Here is a 15,135-nt window from a genome sequence, read left to right as displayed (position 1 = left end):
GCTTAAGCCATCTAATAATTATTCTTCCATAAAAATTTTATGGGTAAACCGATGCAACTTTAATCACTTTTCTAAATAACAAATAAAGGGTTGGTTGGAATGCAAAATCTCACTTTCTCTCACCTTCACATCAACCTTTCACATGCTTATTTCTTCTTCCACATGAGATTTTGAGGATGAGGTTTTGATTTTGTGACTATTGGAAAAGTGGCAAGTTATAAATGCATCGTCTCTGAAACTATCAGTGATCAGTCATCCATCCTCTCACCCTCAGCTTGCAGTGCATTGGCGTGTTAGACTCACAGCAGACTCTCATGCACGAACTAGCTCTTGAGCCCTGAAACCTCAAGCCTACTATTTCCTTGTCTGGAAAATTGGAGTGGCAACACTGGAAAACGTTGTTTTCTAACAGAAAAGCTGATCCTGGGGTTCATCTTCAGTGTGTTCAAAAGGGAATAACTCCATGTTTCTTTGAACCAAACATAGCCTTAGATGTCCATCTTATTAGGTGAATCGGCAATCCATGCTGTGAGAAGAGACTCAAGTTCAAGTCCTCAGGGTCATATGCAACAGTGTGGAATCATGCAATGATCCATGAAAATGCAGCGATCTCCCACCCCCGCAGGTTGGAGTAAGGGGAGGGGAAGGGGGGGGGGTGGTTGGTAAGCCATTTCCAGACTCCAGATATATAGGGGAAGTCAACCGCTGGATAGATAGGACATAGTCTAACTTAACCACATCTCAAATTTCAGAATCTAATTCAATCAGATACCACCCACGTATTGCATGGTTTAAATACAAAAAACCATTAAAATGGACAGCTCAGATCTGTCTTGTGACATCCAGAAACATCACAAATTTTTGTGTGAAACCAATAACTACCCTCCCTAAATTCCAACTGTTTCTAGGTTCATACACAAAAAATAAAATTAAAAGGGAAAAAAGAATCAGTTTCTAGGTTTCTCAATGAAATCCGAGTGAAAATACTCTTTATTACATTTAAGTAGGTGACTGAAGTAATCTAACTCTGATATAGCTAAATGGATCAATGAAGAGGAGTATTGATCCAACCCCCACAGGTTCACCACCTGTATTATGTATGTCACTAAATGGTCCTTTTTCATTTTTTTTTTCTAAATGAAAAAAGATCATTTTTTATTGTGAAGACACAAAACAAGCCTTTCCCAACAAGTCTCCCACCTTATATGACTTCTAAAAAAAATGATATAAGCAGCATCAAATACTAACACATGCACCATAGATAGCCAGCAAGAGAATGGAGTGATCTTAACAATAGTGTGCTTAATATTGATGGTATTGAGGATTGAAAAAAGCTGGGGAGGGAAGAAGAGAGAATGCAGACAGTAAAAAGGACTAAGGGCAACAAAATGCAGGAATTCCACATTTCAACTTTTCAATAACTAGTTTCTAAAATTAGAGAGGGTCAGCTGTAGGTTTCTATTGCAATCTACAGCACATCCTTGCAACAAAAAACAACTGCAGAAGCCCATTGAAAGTGAATTGAGAGAACAGACTACATAGAAAGGAAGAGAGCTAATTGTTTGCTATGTCTAGAAGTGGAGATTAGATCCCCTCTTATCTGACCAAGATATGGCAAGGAGTTCAAAAGGACATAGCTGAATAATATCAGCCCCTCTCTAAGCTAAATCTCACTGAAGGCTTTCACGCATTGAAGTATCCAAATGTATCATCCCACCTAAAGGTTTAAGAAGTTTGAACTTTCGACTTGATATTTCTTATGTTTGCAGAATCACCAGTGATACTTGGCAGCGACGAGGACTTCCTCATAATTTTGAGCAGCATTGTCCCAACTGAGATCTTGCATCATACCACGTCTCTGGAGACCCTCCCAACTGTTCTTGTACTCCCTGTAAGTGAGTAAGCAGTTTCGTAATGCATCTATCAACCTATTTGATTCAGCCCTGTCAAAAGTCCACCCAAACCCTGATTCAGTATACGGATCAAATTGCTGAACGGTATCCCTGAGTCCACCAACAGCATGGACAACAGGTATGGTCCCATATCTCATTGCATAGAGCTGGTTCAATCCACAGGGTTCAAATCTTGATGGCATGAGTAGGATGTCTGCACCAGCAGTTATCCGATGAGACGTTTTAACAGAGAAACCAACCCATCCCCTGACCTTGTCATGGTGTTGGTTCTCGAATTGCCTGAGCAATTGTTCCAGATCAGGTCTCCCAGTGCCCAACATGACCAGTTGCACGTCCTGACCTACAATCCAGGGAATTGCCTCAGCAATAAGATCAACGCCTTTCTGGTGGTCCAGTCGCCCAATAAAACCAATCAGAGGGACATTCTCCTGAACGGGCAGACCAAGCTCCTTCTGTAGAGCCGTTTTGCATTGGAGTTTGCCAGTCTGAAGGGTATCCAAGGAGTAATTTGTGTAACCATCAGAGGTTAGGTGAACATCCAATTTTGGGTCCCACTCCTTTGCGTCAATCCCGTTAACAATGCCCCTCAGTTTCCAATCATTCTCATTGATGATCCCATGCAGGCCCCAACCACCTTCTGAAGTTTTCAGCTCCCATGCATAACCATGGCTCACAGTAACTATGCGATCTGCTGTTTTCAGGCCGGCTGCAAAGATGTTGAAGTGGTCACCACCGAGTGGGTCAAATAATTTGAAAAGATCCAAGTAGTGTTCTGGAAGATCCACACAAGCAAAATCATCCACTGGACCACGACCCTGCATGAAAAATATTGATTAATATCCAATTGGAGCAAGCTTGTATGCAGGCCTCAGGTTTGAATGAACTCGTAATACAGTAATGTATACAGTTGAGGTTTCAAAAATTAAGAATCTTCCATATCGATAAACACAGCACAGACAGTATATTGGTATTATCAGGTACTTAATTGTATTTTCCGAATTTCCCAACCAATTACTTTATCCAACAAATTTCATCAGATTTAGACACCCAAGTCCCTCCTCAACTCGACCTCAGATTTGAATGAAAAATGCTTTGTCTCGAACATGATGCTATTGACTGAATTTAGCTCATTGTCCACTAAGAAGAGAATTGACCAACAAGTTGACAACTTTTTTCTACAACTTGATGATACTCAGCAGGGAAAATGGGTCAGCATTTAATTTTTAAAGGCGTATAAATACTCAAAAAATTTTAAGCATTTACTTCAGAATCTGGATCCAGTACATGAAAAGGATAAGCCGATGCTAAAAAATTAAGGGATTCTATTTATGCTTGAGAGACCTGATCAATAAACTCTTTGTAGGCTGCAATCTGGGTCCAAGTCCAGCTTTGAAATTTCTAATACTCTTATTTATGGATGTCAGCATGAATGGATTCAATGATGATACAATAACCTATCAGAACTCAGAAGACAGCATGGTTTTGAAAACTACATCTATGAACTTACTTAGAATCAATCCCATTCCATGTAGTATTATGCAATCATTAGTAAACAACAATATGAGACAATTAGACCTCCTTTTCTCATAGCAAAAACAATGTAGGCAACTGATCATATAGCGAGTAAACATTGTGGTTATAAAAAACTAAACATTGTGGTTATAAAAAACTAAAGGTCACTTCATTGCCCCCACTAGTCTGAACTTGAAATCCCTCAACCTGAAACTGCCTGATCTAGTTAATAATTGAATGATACATTTGACCTACTCATGCACTCAATATGTCATTTCTCAAACCAATTTCTCAATGGTCAGGATCACATTGGAAAACCCAAACCTGAATCAGCCCATTGCCACCCAGAATGCGAAGTGCAGAGTGCAGACTGATGCTAAATTATATAATTGACTTGCAAAATTAGTCACTAGCATTTTCCCCCTGGTTAGATGGTCTCAATCATTTAAGCATTTGACAGTGAGGCAAACGAAAGCATATCAGCTACAATTACAAAAGAAAATCGACTTGATTAATGTATTTGTTTAGATAAAATCCAGGCACTAACATCTCCACTACGGTTCCACAGTATATTGAACTAATCAGAGAAAAGATAGGGAACAAACCTGGTGTGCTATATTGTGAATCACGAGAACAGAACGTGTAAATGTCATTAGGCCATTGTCACGATAGTATGCCTTAAGATACACTGGAAGCAATGCAGTGTGCCAGTCATTTGCAATAAAAACCAAATTTCCATCTCCATAGCAGACTCCACCACATGGGACATACCAAGGAACCTGAAAAAGGCTAGCTTGTAGACTTTAGTTTCCATATGGGAAGATTAAATGTCACATTTATGAAGTCCTACAGGGCATACAATCTCACCTTAAACATATTATCTCTTGCTTTGGGCTACTAAAACTTTAAGGGGATAATTTCTTAGATCCACTAGATAAGAACCGAAATTACAAGATAAGTAGGTTTTAAATTTGATTTACATTCATTAGTTTTGATTTTGAAAAGATTTACTTAATCCCCATAGTTAGTTATTGGGCATGCCACATAAGAAGAAAATAAAAGTCAACTTCTAAAAACAACCCAACCTCACTTCTCGTTTTCTTTTGGAAAAGTTTCCTATTATATCGCAGTCTCTACGTGTTGAGATTAAAATTAGAAAAAAAATCCTATTAGATCTCAATCTTCTACATGTCAGGGATAAAAATTGAAGAAGTTTCCTATTAGATCTCAGTCTACTATGGATAAGAAAATTTGTTTTACATTCATTGTTGGAAATAATGTGTGCCACACAGGGTTGGTAATATTGGTGTCGGGTTAGTGAATTCAGTATTGGCCGAGATGATCCCAATCCAATACTCCCAATTTGATACAGATCCATTAAAACAGCCAAGGTTATCAAGATAATACAAAGTTTTCTCCACACATAGAAGACTGTTCACCCACCATCCTAGGGTTCACAAACCCCAATAGCATTTTAGTATTTTCCCAAAAGACCCTCGTGATGCCTTCTCCCGCCCTCTCCTGCCCCACGGTGAATGGGATCCTATTCATCGTGGGTGGAGGGAAACTCCGTCCAAGAAATTTCATTAAAAAAGGGGCAAATGCGTTTAATTGCCTGATTCACCATTCTAGGTGATTCCGAAACCAATCCAAAACACCATAGAATATTCTAGGTAATTCCGAACCGATCCAATACACCTTAGAAAAGATTTTCATTAGTTATAAATGAGAAGTGAGGTTGGGGTGTTTTCATTAGCCATAACTGATCAATACACCTTGGAATATTCTAGGTGATTTGGATTATGTAGATTTGCGAAACACGATATTAATGTGAGACTCAAACTCAACTCAGCAGTATAAACCAGAAGTGGGGTTTTGCAGAAAAAAGAAGAAGCAAGAAGTGAGGTTGGGGTGTTTTCGGAATTTCACTTTTATTTTCTTCTTAGGTGGCATGCCCAATAACTAACTATGAGGATTAAGTAAATCTTTTCAAAATTAATACTAATGAATGTAAAACAAATTTAAAACCTACTTATCTTGTAATTTCTGTTTTTATCTAGAAGATCTAAGAAATTATCCCATATTAGTGGCATGGTAGCCAATTTTCTTAGAAGACTATGCAATTAACAAAAAAAAAAAAAAAAAAAAAAATTTATAATCTATGCTTCTTGCCTAGACTACTTTCTAGTTGGTCCAGATCCTTGATGTGATGCACAAAAATGATCTGCCAATTGAATAGCAGTATAAATGAAGCTATACTCAAGGACCTTAGAATGATAATAACCTAATTTAGTTTTATACGAAGACATACTATAACTTATTAAGATGCACAAGTTCTGCAGATTTGAATAGACTAACTTACTAACATTTACTTGGTTTAGCAGAACAGGTTTGCAAGGAGTGACGTGTAAATATGTTTGAGAGCTGGTATTGAGAACTCAATAATTCATGCTTTTTGGGATGAGATGATACCTCAACGGCTGCCTTGCAAAATAAAACCATGCGTTTTAGAATATCCTGCATCCATGAGAAATCAAGGACTTAAGTAACTGATAAAGCTCATAAAACAAAACAGACAACATAATGGCATATATTTACAGGTTAATCCAAAAGAAGTATGTATATCTATAAAAATGGTAGCTCCATTGTCAGATGTAATACTAAGGAATGTGGAAGAGGTAAAAGGCCCACTAGTCGATAGCTGCAAATAGGATATCATGTCTATTAATCCAATATTTATCATAACCATGCAATCTCTCAAAAATTTTAACCATCGGTATAGAAAATAATGTCACTCTCCATTCACACGGAAACAATACCCACACACACAAGTGAAGAGTAAAACAGATCAGCTGATAAGGGCACCATATTTGATATATATTTTTTTAACCTTAAAAGACAATCTTAGTGCACCCATCATATGGTAAACTCTCTCCTGAATATGCATGACACGTGAACTTTGATATTGTGCAGACTGATGTAGATTAAGACTCAGAATACGATAATCCATCCCAAAGATAATTAGACACTTAACTGAAACTTCAAATATAAGGTCAGAAAAGTCATGTTGAGTTCAACAGAAAGGAGGCTACAACATAATGTACAATGCTTACCACTCGTGTTCCACCATATATATTGTTTTCAATATGCCGAAAAACAGGGCTGTCTAAGAAGACAAAATCCACACCATCAATATAGGCTTGGAAGTATACTACCTCCATATCCTACATAATTGCACCAAAATTTAAAAAATTAAAAAATATATTCCAGAATCCAGAAGAAATCCAAATTGCAGCAAAATGATGCTGGTACATACCTGGCCCGCCACTTTATATCTCTTGCGCACACCTGTATCTTGGACTTCAGCATAGTTACCGTACCGTGGCGCCACAACCTAAATAAAGTAAAATAGACTTTTGTGCCAGATTACCAAAATAACTCATGGTCTTCAAAATTTTAACTGCTAATTCTATGAGAAGTAAAATTGATCAGACCAGAACTCAAACAGTCAATTATTTGATGCTAAGGCATTAACCATATGAAAGTTCTTTGATCTTTAGCGTTTCATCATGTTGACATATTTTCTACCTCCCCCTTTCCAAAAGGCATGATGTGGAGAAGGAGGGGAACATGAGTGTTAGTAATGCAAGCCCAATCCAAAAATTGATCCTATTTTAATATCTATGGGGTATGGGCTTTAATTCTTTGGTTATTTGTAATGGGCTGAATTATAAGGTCCAAAAGTGGGGGTCCAAAGGGGTGTACAAAGATAGATATTTAATTAGTAGTGGAGTTCATTAGGTAATGTAGTAGGCTTTAGTTTAGTCATCAAAAAGTCATATTTTGGTTGTTGTGTGGGACAAGTTATTTAGAAGACTTAGGCTTCAACAATTCTAATTAGTTTAAGTATTTTAGAGACCTTGTTAGTTAAGTACTTAAGTTAGTCTAGCTATCTAAGAGTTTTAGATTTAGGAAACTTTCTTTTGTTTTCTTTTAAATATGTAATCACCCACCATAATCATGGAGAATGGAAAAGAATAAAGAATTTGGATTTGACTTGTGTAGCCAAAAAGGCTTACTCTTTTTCTTCAGTTACTACTATTCATGTTACTGTTCACATTCCCATAACAACCCTATCTCTTCTCTTTGTTTTCTTCTTTCTTTCCCCAATGCAGGCTATTGAAACCAGCAAACTAGCAATTTCAACCTTGTTTTATCAGGAAATAGTTATGGAGCGGAAGGCGACTTGGTCGACTTGGGCGCCTAGGCAGGCGCCTTGGACGCCTTGGTCATCTAATTGGTGTTGCTCTGAATTTGGACCCTATCCGACGCCTAGGGTCGCCTAGACCCCGTGACAACTATGGCTGGATAGTTGCATCAACTTGGTATTAGAGCCTAACCTAACCATGGATAACTTTATTTTCAATACTAGAGTCCGTTCACCCAATGGAAAGACTTCTTCCCTACTCATAGGTAAAGGGTGGAATGAGAATCATGTCTTGCAGTCCGTGGTTGAGATGTTGCTAAGACAGATGAAATTATCATTGAATCTAGTGGTAATGTTTTATTGAATTTCAGTTTAATCTTACATTGATGGTGCTAGATGCCACGTATTTCCTTTTTTCAAACATGTCATCGTAGTTGGTCAATCATGGATGGAAGAACAGAAGGTTGTCCTTGATTGTGAAGGGAATTCATGTATGTTAAATCCCTCTCATCTACAACAAATTGTTGTCTTGAAAAAGTTGCAGCATGGTTGTTTTTAAAGCTAACTGAAGCGATACCAACAGTGCAGCCACAAAAGGGGTTGATGAAAAGGGCTAAACAAGGTGAAGAATTCTACTAAGCCTACCTAATGCAATATGAAAATCCAGAATATGGATCTCAAATGCAAGCAGGCCCAATGATCAAATCTGTGATCAGATATGAGATAAAGGGAGTAAATGCAATGTTAAGGGAAGAAATCAGATCGATGTAATGGGGAGGGAAGAGAATTGAGGTCGATCAACCTGGAAGGAAGAAGAGAGGAGAAGAAATCAGATTTGGATACTAATCCCATATGCATCACCAAAAAAAAATCATATATTCTTTATTTAAATCATCTCCAATTGATGGGGGGTGTATTCCATATATAAAGACCTTCTAAAATTCCTAAATTGACTCATAAAAGGACTCCTAATCACTCTAACACACTCAATAAAGAAAATAAACTCAAAACAGAACTCTAACTATTAAGTATCCTAATCTAACTTAAACACTTAATTACTAATCCCGTATACTTCATCCCCACTTTATGGACTTATAATTGGGCTCATTACAATGAAACCCAAAAGTAAAATAAAAGGCCCAACCAATAATGTAACTATACAAAGGTCAATTTCAGAACCTTATGGGCCTCCCAAGCTTGCGCAAAGGCCTCCATACAGGATTAATGTCTAATGCAACTGTATCACTACCGTATAAGTTCCAAAAGTAGTGGTCTAAAGGGATGTACGAAAAATAGATATTTAATTAGTAGTGCAGTCCATTAGGCAATGTAGTTGGCTTTAGTTTAGTCGTTAAAGAGTCATATTTTGGTTGTTGTGTGGGGCCCAAGTAATTTAGAAGACATAAGCTTCAGAAATTCTAATTAGTTAAGTACTTTAGAGTCCTTGTTAGTTAAGTTAGTCTAGCTACCTAAGAGTTTTAGATTTAGGACACTTTTTTTTTGTTTTTTCTTATAAAATATGTAGCCACCCCCCACAATGATGGTGAATGGAATAGAATACAGAATTTGGATTTGAATTGTGTACCCAAGCAGGCTTCCTCTTTTCTCTCTCTTCTCCACCACCCCTCTCTTCTCTCTCTTCCTTTTCTTCAGTTACTATTCATGTTACTGTTCATAGTCCCATAACAGCCCCTATATCTTCTCTTTGTTTTCTTCTTTCTTTCCCCAATGCAGGCTATTGAAACCACCAAATCAGCAAGCCTTTTTCAACCCTGTTTCTGCAAAAAATAGTTTAGATCTGGACCTGTGGAGCAGATGATCTGATCTATGATTCTTAATCTGGAATCTAGGTTGGCTGGCTGCATCAGTTAGTCACAATTTCAAAGAAACTAGCATTTGGGATAACAGAAAATTGACATTCTACAATTTATTTGTGGTGCTGGTACATGGATGAGCATATTGAATAATACGGATAGCCTAGTTCAGTCATTTCAGTGCTCAAGCTTGCAGGTTTTATTGGACCACATAATTCAGCGATAATTGGTTTCAGATTACTGAAAGAATCCTTATATTCAATTAATCAATAATTTAAAACTAATCTCATTTACCATAACCCTATGCCCACGCCGAGCTAAAGCCTTTGGTAAAGCTCCAGCAACATCTCCGAGCCCACCTACAATAACTCATAAAAATCAGTTTCTGGATAAAACACAAAAGTTTAATAGTTTTGTAAATGCTTTGTCTTGTTGAGATCTCCAAAGCATGAAGCAGAGTGTATAAATCCATGCAATATAGGCACTTAACTTTTCAAGCCTTTTCCTTTCCACGCCCGACTAACAATAACATTACAATTTTTTAAGTATCGGTATCGGGTATCGTATCGGTCGGGTGATTTTAAGAGACGTATCGTATGTATCGTTTCGGAGATACGTATCGAACAATACAAATACGCGTAGAAATGGTCAAGATACACATGGAAATACACTTTTGGAACAAAAAACAATATAAATAAGCAATATTTAATAAGTGCCATGCATAAAACCTAAAATGGTGAATAATATATAACCAAACAAGTGCATTAAATTGAAATTGTTATAAAAGATGAAGTTTCTCACATATTGTAATCGTCTATAGCCCTGAAGAGTATTAGATGATGCAAAGGATGATGTTGTAGCACTCCTTGATTCATTTTTTAGTTTAAAAGTGTGAAAAACCAAGATTAAATGCAAGATTTTAGACTCTTGGTTGAGAGTTTTCCTTCATTTTTTCGTTAGATTAGGAATTGTATCGAGTCTGTGAGTGAAAATGGCTTTTTTTTATGGTATGTATCGATGGTATCGGTACATATCAGTGTGTATCGGTATGTATCAGTACGTATCGGTGATGTATCGGTATGTATCGAGCCGTATCGGCCGATACGTATCGATACATATTAAACCACCCACTGAACCCTTTACTGGACGTATCGATGGTATCGATACGTATCGGCCCGTATCGATCGATACATTTTGATACACTTCGAGACAGTTCATTTTAAAAAAAAAAAGAGACGTATCGGTATCGACCGATAACGATACACTTCGAGACAGTTCATTTAAAAACAAAAAGAGATGTATCGGTCGATACTTTAAACCATGAGTACACCTTATCATTTTCACAAAAGGTGTATCACCCATATTGTATCCTGTTATGTAGGTTGCAAACAATAGAGAAGATCTAGAAAGACCCACAAGCGAAACTAGCTTTAAAAAAAGAGCTACGTTAGTAAAATGTGCTCAATTATCTTGCAGATTTCGCAGCAGAGACTCAGAGAGAGCACAGAATGAGGAGTCCGAGATGCTGGCCCTAACAAGACAGCTACAGTATCTGGATCCTTGTTAGTTAGGTAATAAGCAACAGATTATATCGCACATGATCTAAGTGATATGTGCCTAATTAAGTCAAAGTTGCTTCTTGATGGCATTAAGCACATATATGAGATATGAGGTCAGAGATTCTGAACCCAACATGGCCAATTTAACAGCACAGAACCACCCCCCCCCCCAAGAGAGAGAGAGAGAGCACAGATTGGGCTGAGACTTAACACTCTAAAGATCACTTATGTGAGAACACCACACCAAACACTGACTTGATCTGGAAGGTTTTAACAGAATTTGATCTAGTAACTAATTCCATTTATTTGTTTTTCCCTTTCTTTGTTCCCCCAGGCTGCTTCCACATCTTTTCACAATCCAAAAGCATCTAACATATTGAACAGGAAAATTTTTTGCCAGGAAGATATATAGGGTCAATCAATTGAATGATGGCTGCAAACCCCCAGAATGTTAGCCCCTTGAACTTTTGTGCCTTTAAAGGCTGTTCTCACTGTCTACCCAACGGCTACCTCCTTTATAAATGAATAAGTTCATTTTATGAAGCGTAAGAACATTTGCTCTGTCTTTTTTATTTTTTTAGACTGAAATATGAACGTCCAAATATTAAAAAAAAAAAGGAAACAATGGGACCCTGAGAAAGTCAATCCTGGTCTGAGGTAGTGACGTTAGAGAAAACTGAAGAAAATATGTAGTTATAACTGAATAATTGCCATAAACCAATGGAGAAATCTTTCAGAAAATGAAATGATCTCACAAATGGGATGTCAATTAATGGTTTAAAGCATCAACGTACCTGTCTTAGACCAAGGAGCACATTCAGCAGATACCAATATGATGTTCATGACGTTAGCCCCAGCCAAAGGAGGGGGTTTAACATTTTCATCCTCTGAAATTACATCCCCTAAACCTGCTTCTGTTATCCTCTCGACCTTTTCATCTTCAAGATCATGTGATTCCGAAACGTTTGAAAGAAAAGATGGAATGTAAGACTGAACTGTCGATGAATTAATTTCTTTAAGTTCACCTGAGGAATCCATGTCGCAAGAAACCTTTTCAAGGGGTAAATTATTCCCTGGGTTCTTCTCTGCTTCAAACCCTCCACTAACACCGATTGGTAGGGTGTCTGAAATCCCAACAGTGGTTGAATGATCATAGCTTCCGGGAAGAAATTCATTCTCATTAGCATATTCTTCATGAGTACTTTCAGCATCAACCGAAGGAAGATCAAGATTAGGAAAAGAGTTGTCAGTCTCATCATAAGAAACTACATTGCCTTCTGTGTTGATAATACTATCTTTTATGGATGATACAAGTTCTCTCCTTGCTGCAATCTGCACAAAAATGAGGAATTTGAAGTGAAGAAGTCAATAATGTACTTATGGATAAAGGAGTACAAGCATCAAAAGGAGATAGATAATATAAATACTTGACTCGGATCATGAGAGAAGAGAAATTCATTCAACCAGTATAATCCATTAACATCGAAAAGTATGGTATAATATGATAGGCAACATTTTTAAAGTGTCGATGACTGTATTACCAACCCAAAACAATTCATAACTTCTATTTTACACTCAAGATTGTAATATATTATAAAGACACATGAGGCAAATATCAAATCTCACAACTTACCATGCAGAAGTACCAGAAACGAAACTGTTTTGAGTAACTGAGTTAGTAACAGCAAGGTTATCTGCATCACAATAGTTAGTTGACTTTCTACCTCTCTATCATCCAATTCATATAGGAGGATATATTTCACATGAGGCTCATCTGACCATAGCATAGCCTTATATTGGAACCTCCAAAGGACCAGGAGGAAGAGTAAGAATGTTATTTGTTGGAAGATCAAGTCCTTGAGCATTGAAAGACCAACACACTTTCCTTGGTAGATGAGACTAGAGCTTCAAGGGGAAAAGTCCTCAACCCCTGGAAGGGTAATGTTATTGCATTATAGGTTAGCCTCTTGCCAATTGCAAGATCTCAATGTCTACTAAGTAGGCATTCCTCTCAACTTGACAGGTGATTCCTCAAGCCTTGACAGGGAAACACTCCTGCTTCAATGAACAACCCTTCAACATTATTCTTAAGCCCTCTCTGCTCAGCAGACATGGTCCTGGTAGCCTAATGCCTCTGACTTGTACTTTTAGACACACCTGCTTAGCCATGTGGCACTCCTCCCCTGATATGGCCTCCAGGTGTTAGCCAGATGGGAATTGTTTCAGATTTATAGTAACAGACTCAACACAAGATTCCCGTCCTTGCATTGTGTGAATTACAAACAATTTGCAAGAGTTCTTGAATCGTGACTAAAAGAAATGGAAGTACAAAACGGAAGAGACGAAATTATAGGCTCTAGTATTAAAAAGAAAAAATTCCATCGTAACCAAGACTTAAGTTCTAGCATTGAAAAGTAAAAATTCCATCGTAACCAAGACTATAAAACTGCTGAGGCACCAAACCAACACCAAGAAGACATACAAGATTAATATCATTCACTAGGAGAAGCACCACTTGTAGAAGCATTTGGCTCAGGAAAAAAAGATTTGTTGGGGGGGGGGGGGGGTGGGGGGAGAGAAAAAGAAGAAAGAATGAATCGAATTACCTGTTGAAGTAGGTCTTTTTGCATAGCTAAAACTTTCTTGCTTTTTTCGAGAGTGGCCTGAAGTGCATCTTCCGATTCATCGTCACTCTCCTCTCCTACACGGTTCTTGTCCACCGCTTTGGGACACTTCTTCCAAGGCTGCCCTCTGCTATACACATTTAGCACTTCTCCATAATTCGAATAGAGCCCGGGAATTTTCTCTTTTTCGAGAGCCCTAAGATACCAGATTCTTGAACCATTCCGATGAGAATCAAGGGAATTACAACCTCGAGGAACTGGAACAGCAGGTCTAGGCCGAAGGTAGTTTCCACCATGAAGTAGAATGGAATTTTCCATTGTCATCTCAATGTAGAAGGAACGATAGACGAAAGACGTCTTTACGACTGCAAACTAACACAATTTCATGGGTTGGAGGTAACCCAGTTGATCAAAATGTAGAGTGAAGGAAACCCAGTAAAGCAATCTGAGAATCAAGATTCAAGACTACCAAACTGAAGATGTCGATGAGATTGGAAGAGACCCAGTTGGTCAAAAACAATAATGAGTGAAGAGAACACTCGAGAGTCGGAAGGGGAGCAGTGTCTGTAGTATGTGTGAATTTATAAGAGGCAGGTAGAACCGTAGAAGGAGAAACCATGGATTGGACACACAACGACAGCAACAATAACAGTAGGACAACTCTTCTTCCTTGGCCAGTTGGCCTTAAGTTCCGTCAAAAAAGGGTCCCACCAAAGGGAAATCATAGGGGAACTTGAGGTTTAGGTTTAGGATGGAAATTGCAGCAGATAATTACGGCCAGAGACTTGGATCGATGGAACGAGCGGCTGACAGCAAATCCCTGGTCTCTAACAAACAAAGTTACAGATTCTTGGTGACAAAAACGTGGAGAGAAGGTAATTGGGTAGTTGCTATATATATAATCATTTCCAGAACAGCCCCATTTAGGGATGTAAATGGATAACCGAAATCCGAATCCGAATTCGCATTCGTATTTGTTTAGGGGCATCCGTATTCGTTTAGGGGCATCCGTATTCGTTTAGAGATATCCGAAAAATAATCCGAATACTCCGATTAAAATTCGTCCGAAAAAAAATCCAAATACTTAATAATAAAAAATTAAGTAAATAATGATTTCAAGGGTTTTTGAAGATTAAACAAGTTCTAGAATATGATGAAAAGAGAATCATGATCTAAGAGATATGGATTGAGAGTGAATTGTATCCGCTAGGGGGAGGAAGGTCCGGGTTACACAAGGCAGAGATGTAAACGGATGGTCGAAAATCCGAATCCGATCCGCATCCGAATCCGTTTAGAGGTATCCGTATTCGACCAGGGAATATCCGGCTCCTATCAAATCCGATCCGTATCCGATCCGAATCCGATCCGTTTACATCCCTGCCGGCCCCATCTCCTATAAGAAAAGGTAAAATGATTGAAAATTTCAGAGAGTGTGGCCAAAAGAAAAAGAATCGGAAAAAGGAAATTTTGATTTTTAGAGTACGGTGGTGATTATTTTATAAACGT

At 38.0% G+C, this 15,135-nt stretch overlaps 1 protein-coding gene across 1 annotated transcript; it reads right to left on the bottom strand.

Moving 5' to 3' along the window:
- Positions 1 to 1,375: 1,375 nt before the first annotated feature.
- On the bottom strand, positions 1,376 to 14,188 carry LOC122654544 (granule-bound starch synthase 2, chloroplastic/amyloplastic). The gene is made up of 8 exons (XM_043848668.1): positions 13,612 to 14,188; positions 11,800 to 12,337; positions 9,741 to 9,805; positions 6,742 to 6,819; positions 6,539 to 6,649; positions 5,898 to 5,942; positions 4,031 to 4,204; positions 1,376 to 2,728 (listed from the first exon to the last, which is right to left on the bottom strand). The coding sequence occupies exons 1-8, from the start codon at positions 13,951 to 13,953 to the stop codon at positions 1,772 to 1,774; spliced, it is 2,310 nt and encodes a 769-aa protein (XP_043704603.1). The 5' UTR covers positions 13,954 to 14,188; the 3' UTR covers positions 1,376 to 1,771.
- Positions 14,189 to 15,135: the final 947 nt, after the last annotated feature.

Source organism: Telopea speciosissima, chromosome 3, assembly GCF_018873765.1.
Source record: "Telopea speciosissima isolate NSW1024214 ecotype Mountain lineage chromosome 3, Tspe_v1, whole genome shotgun sequence".
NCBI classification, from domain to species: Eukaryota; Viridiplantae; Streptophyta; class Magnoliopsida; order Proteales; family Proteaceae; genus Telopea; species Telopea speciosissima.
The sequence above is the reverse complement of the archived record's forward strand: the minus strand, read 5'-3'. Positions and strand labels throughout refer to the sequence as shown.

Coding starts and splice junctions, on each gene's coding strand:
- LOC122654544 (XM_043848668.1), bottom strand. CDS start 13,953: ATGACAATGGAAAATTCCATTCTACTTCATGGTGGAAACTACCTTCGG. Junction 6,650..6,741: donor GATATAAAGTGGCGGGCCAG/GTATGTACCAGC, acceptor GCAATTATGTAG/GATATGGAGGTAGTATACTT. Junction 5,943..6,538: donor TATATGGTGGAACACGAGTG/GTAAGCATTGTA, acceptor TCATGGATGCAG/GATATTCTAAAACGCATGGT.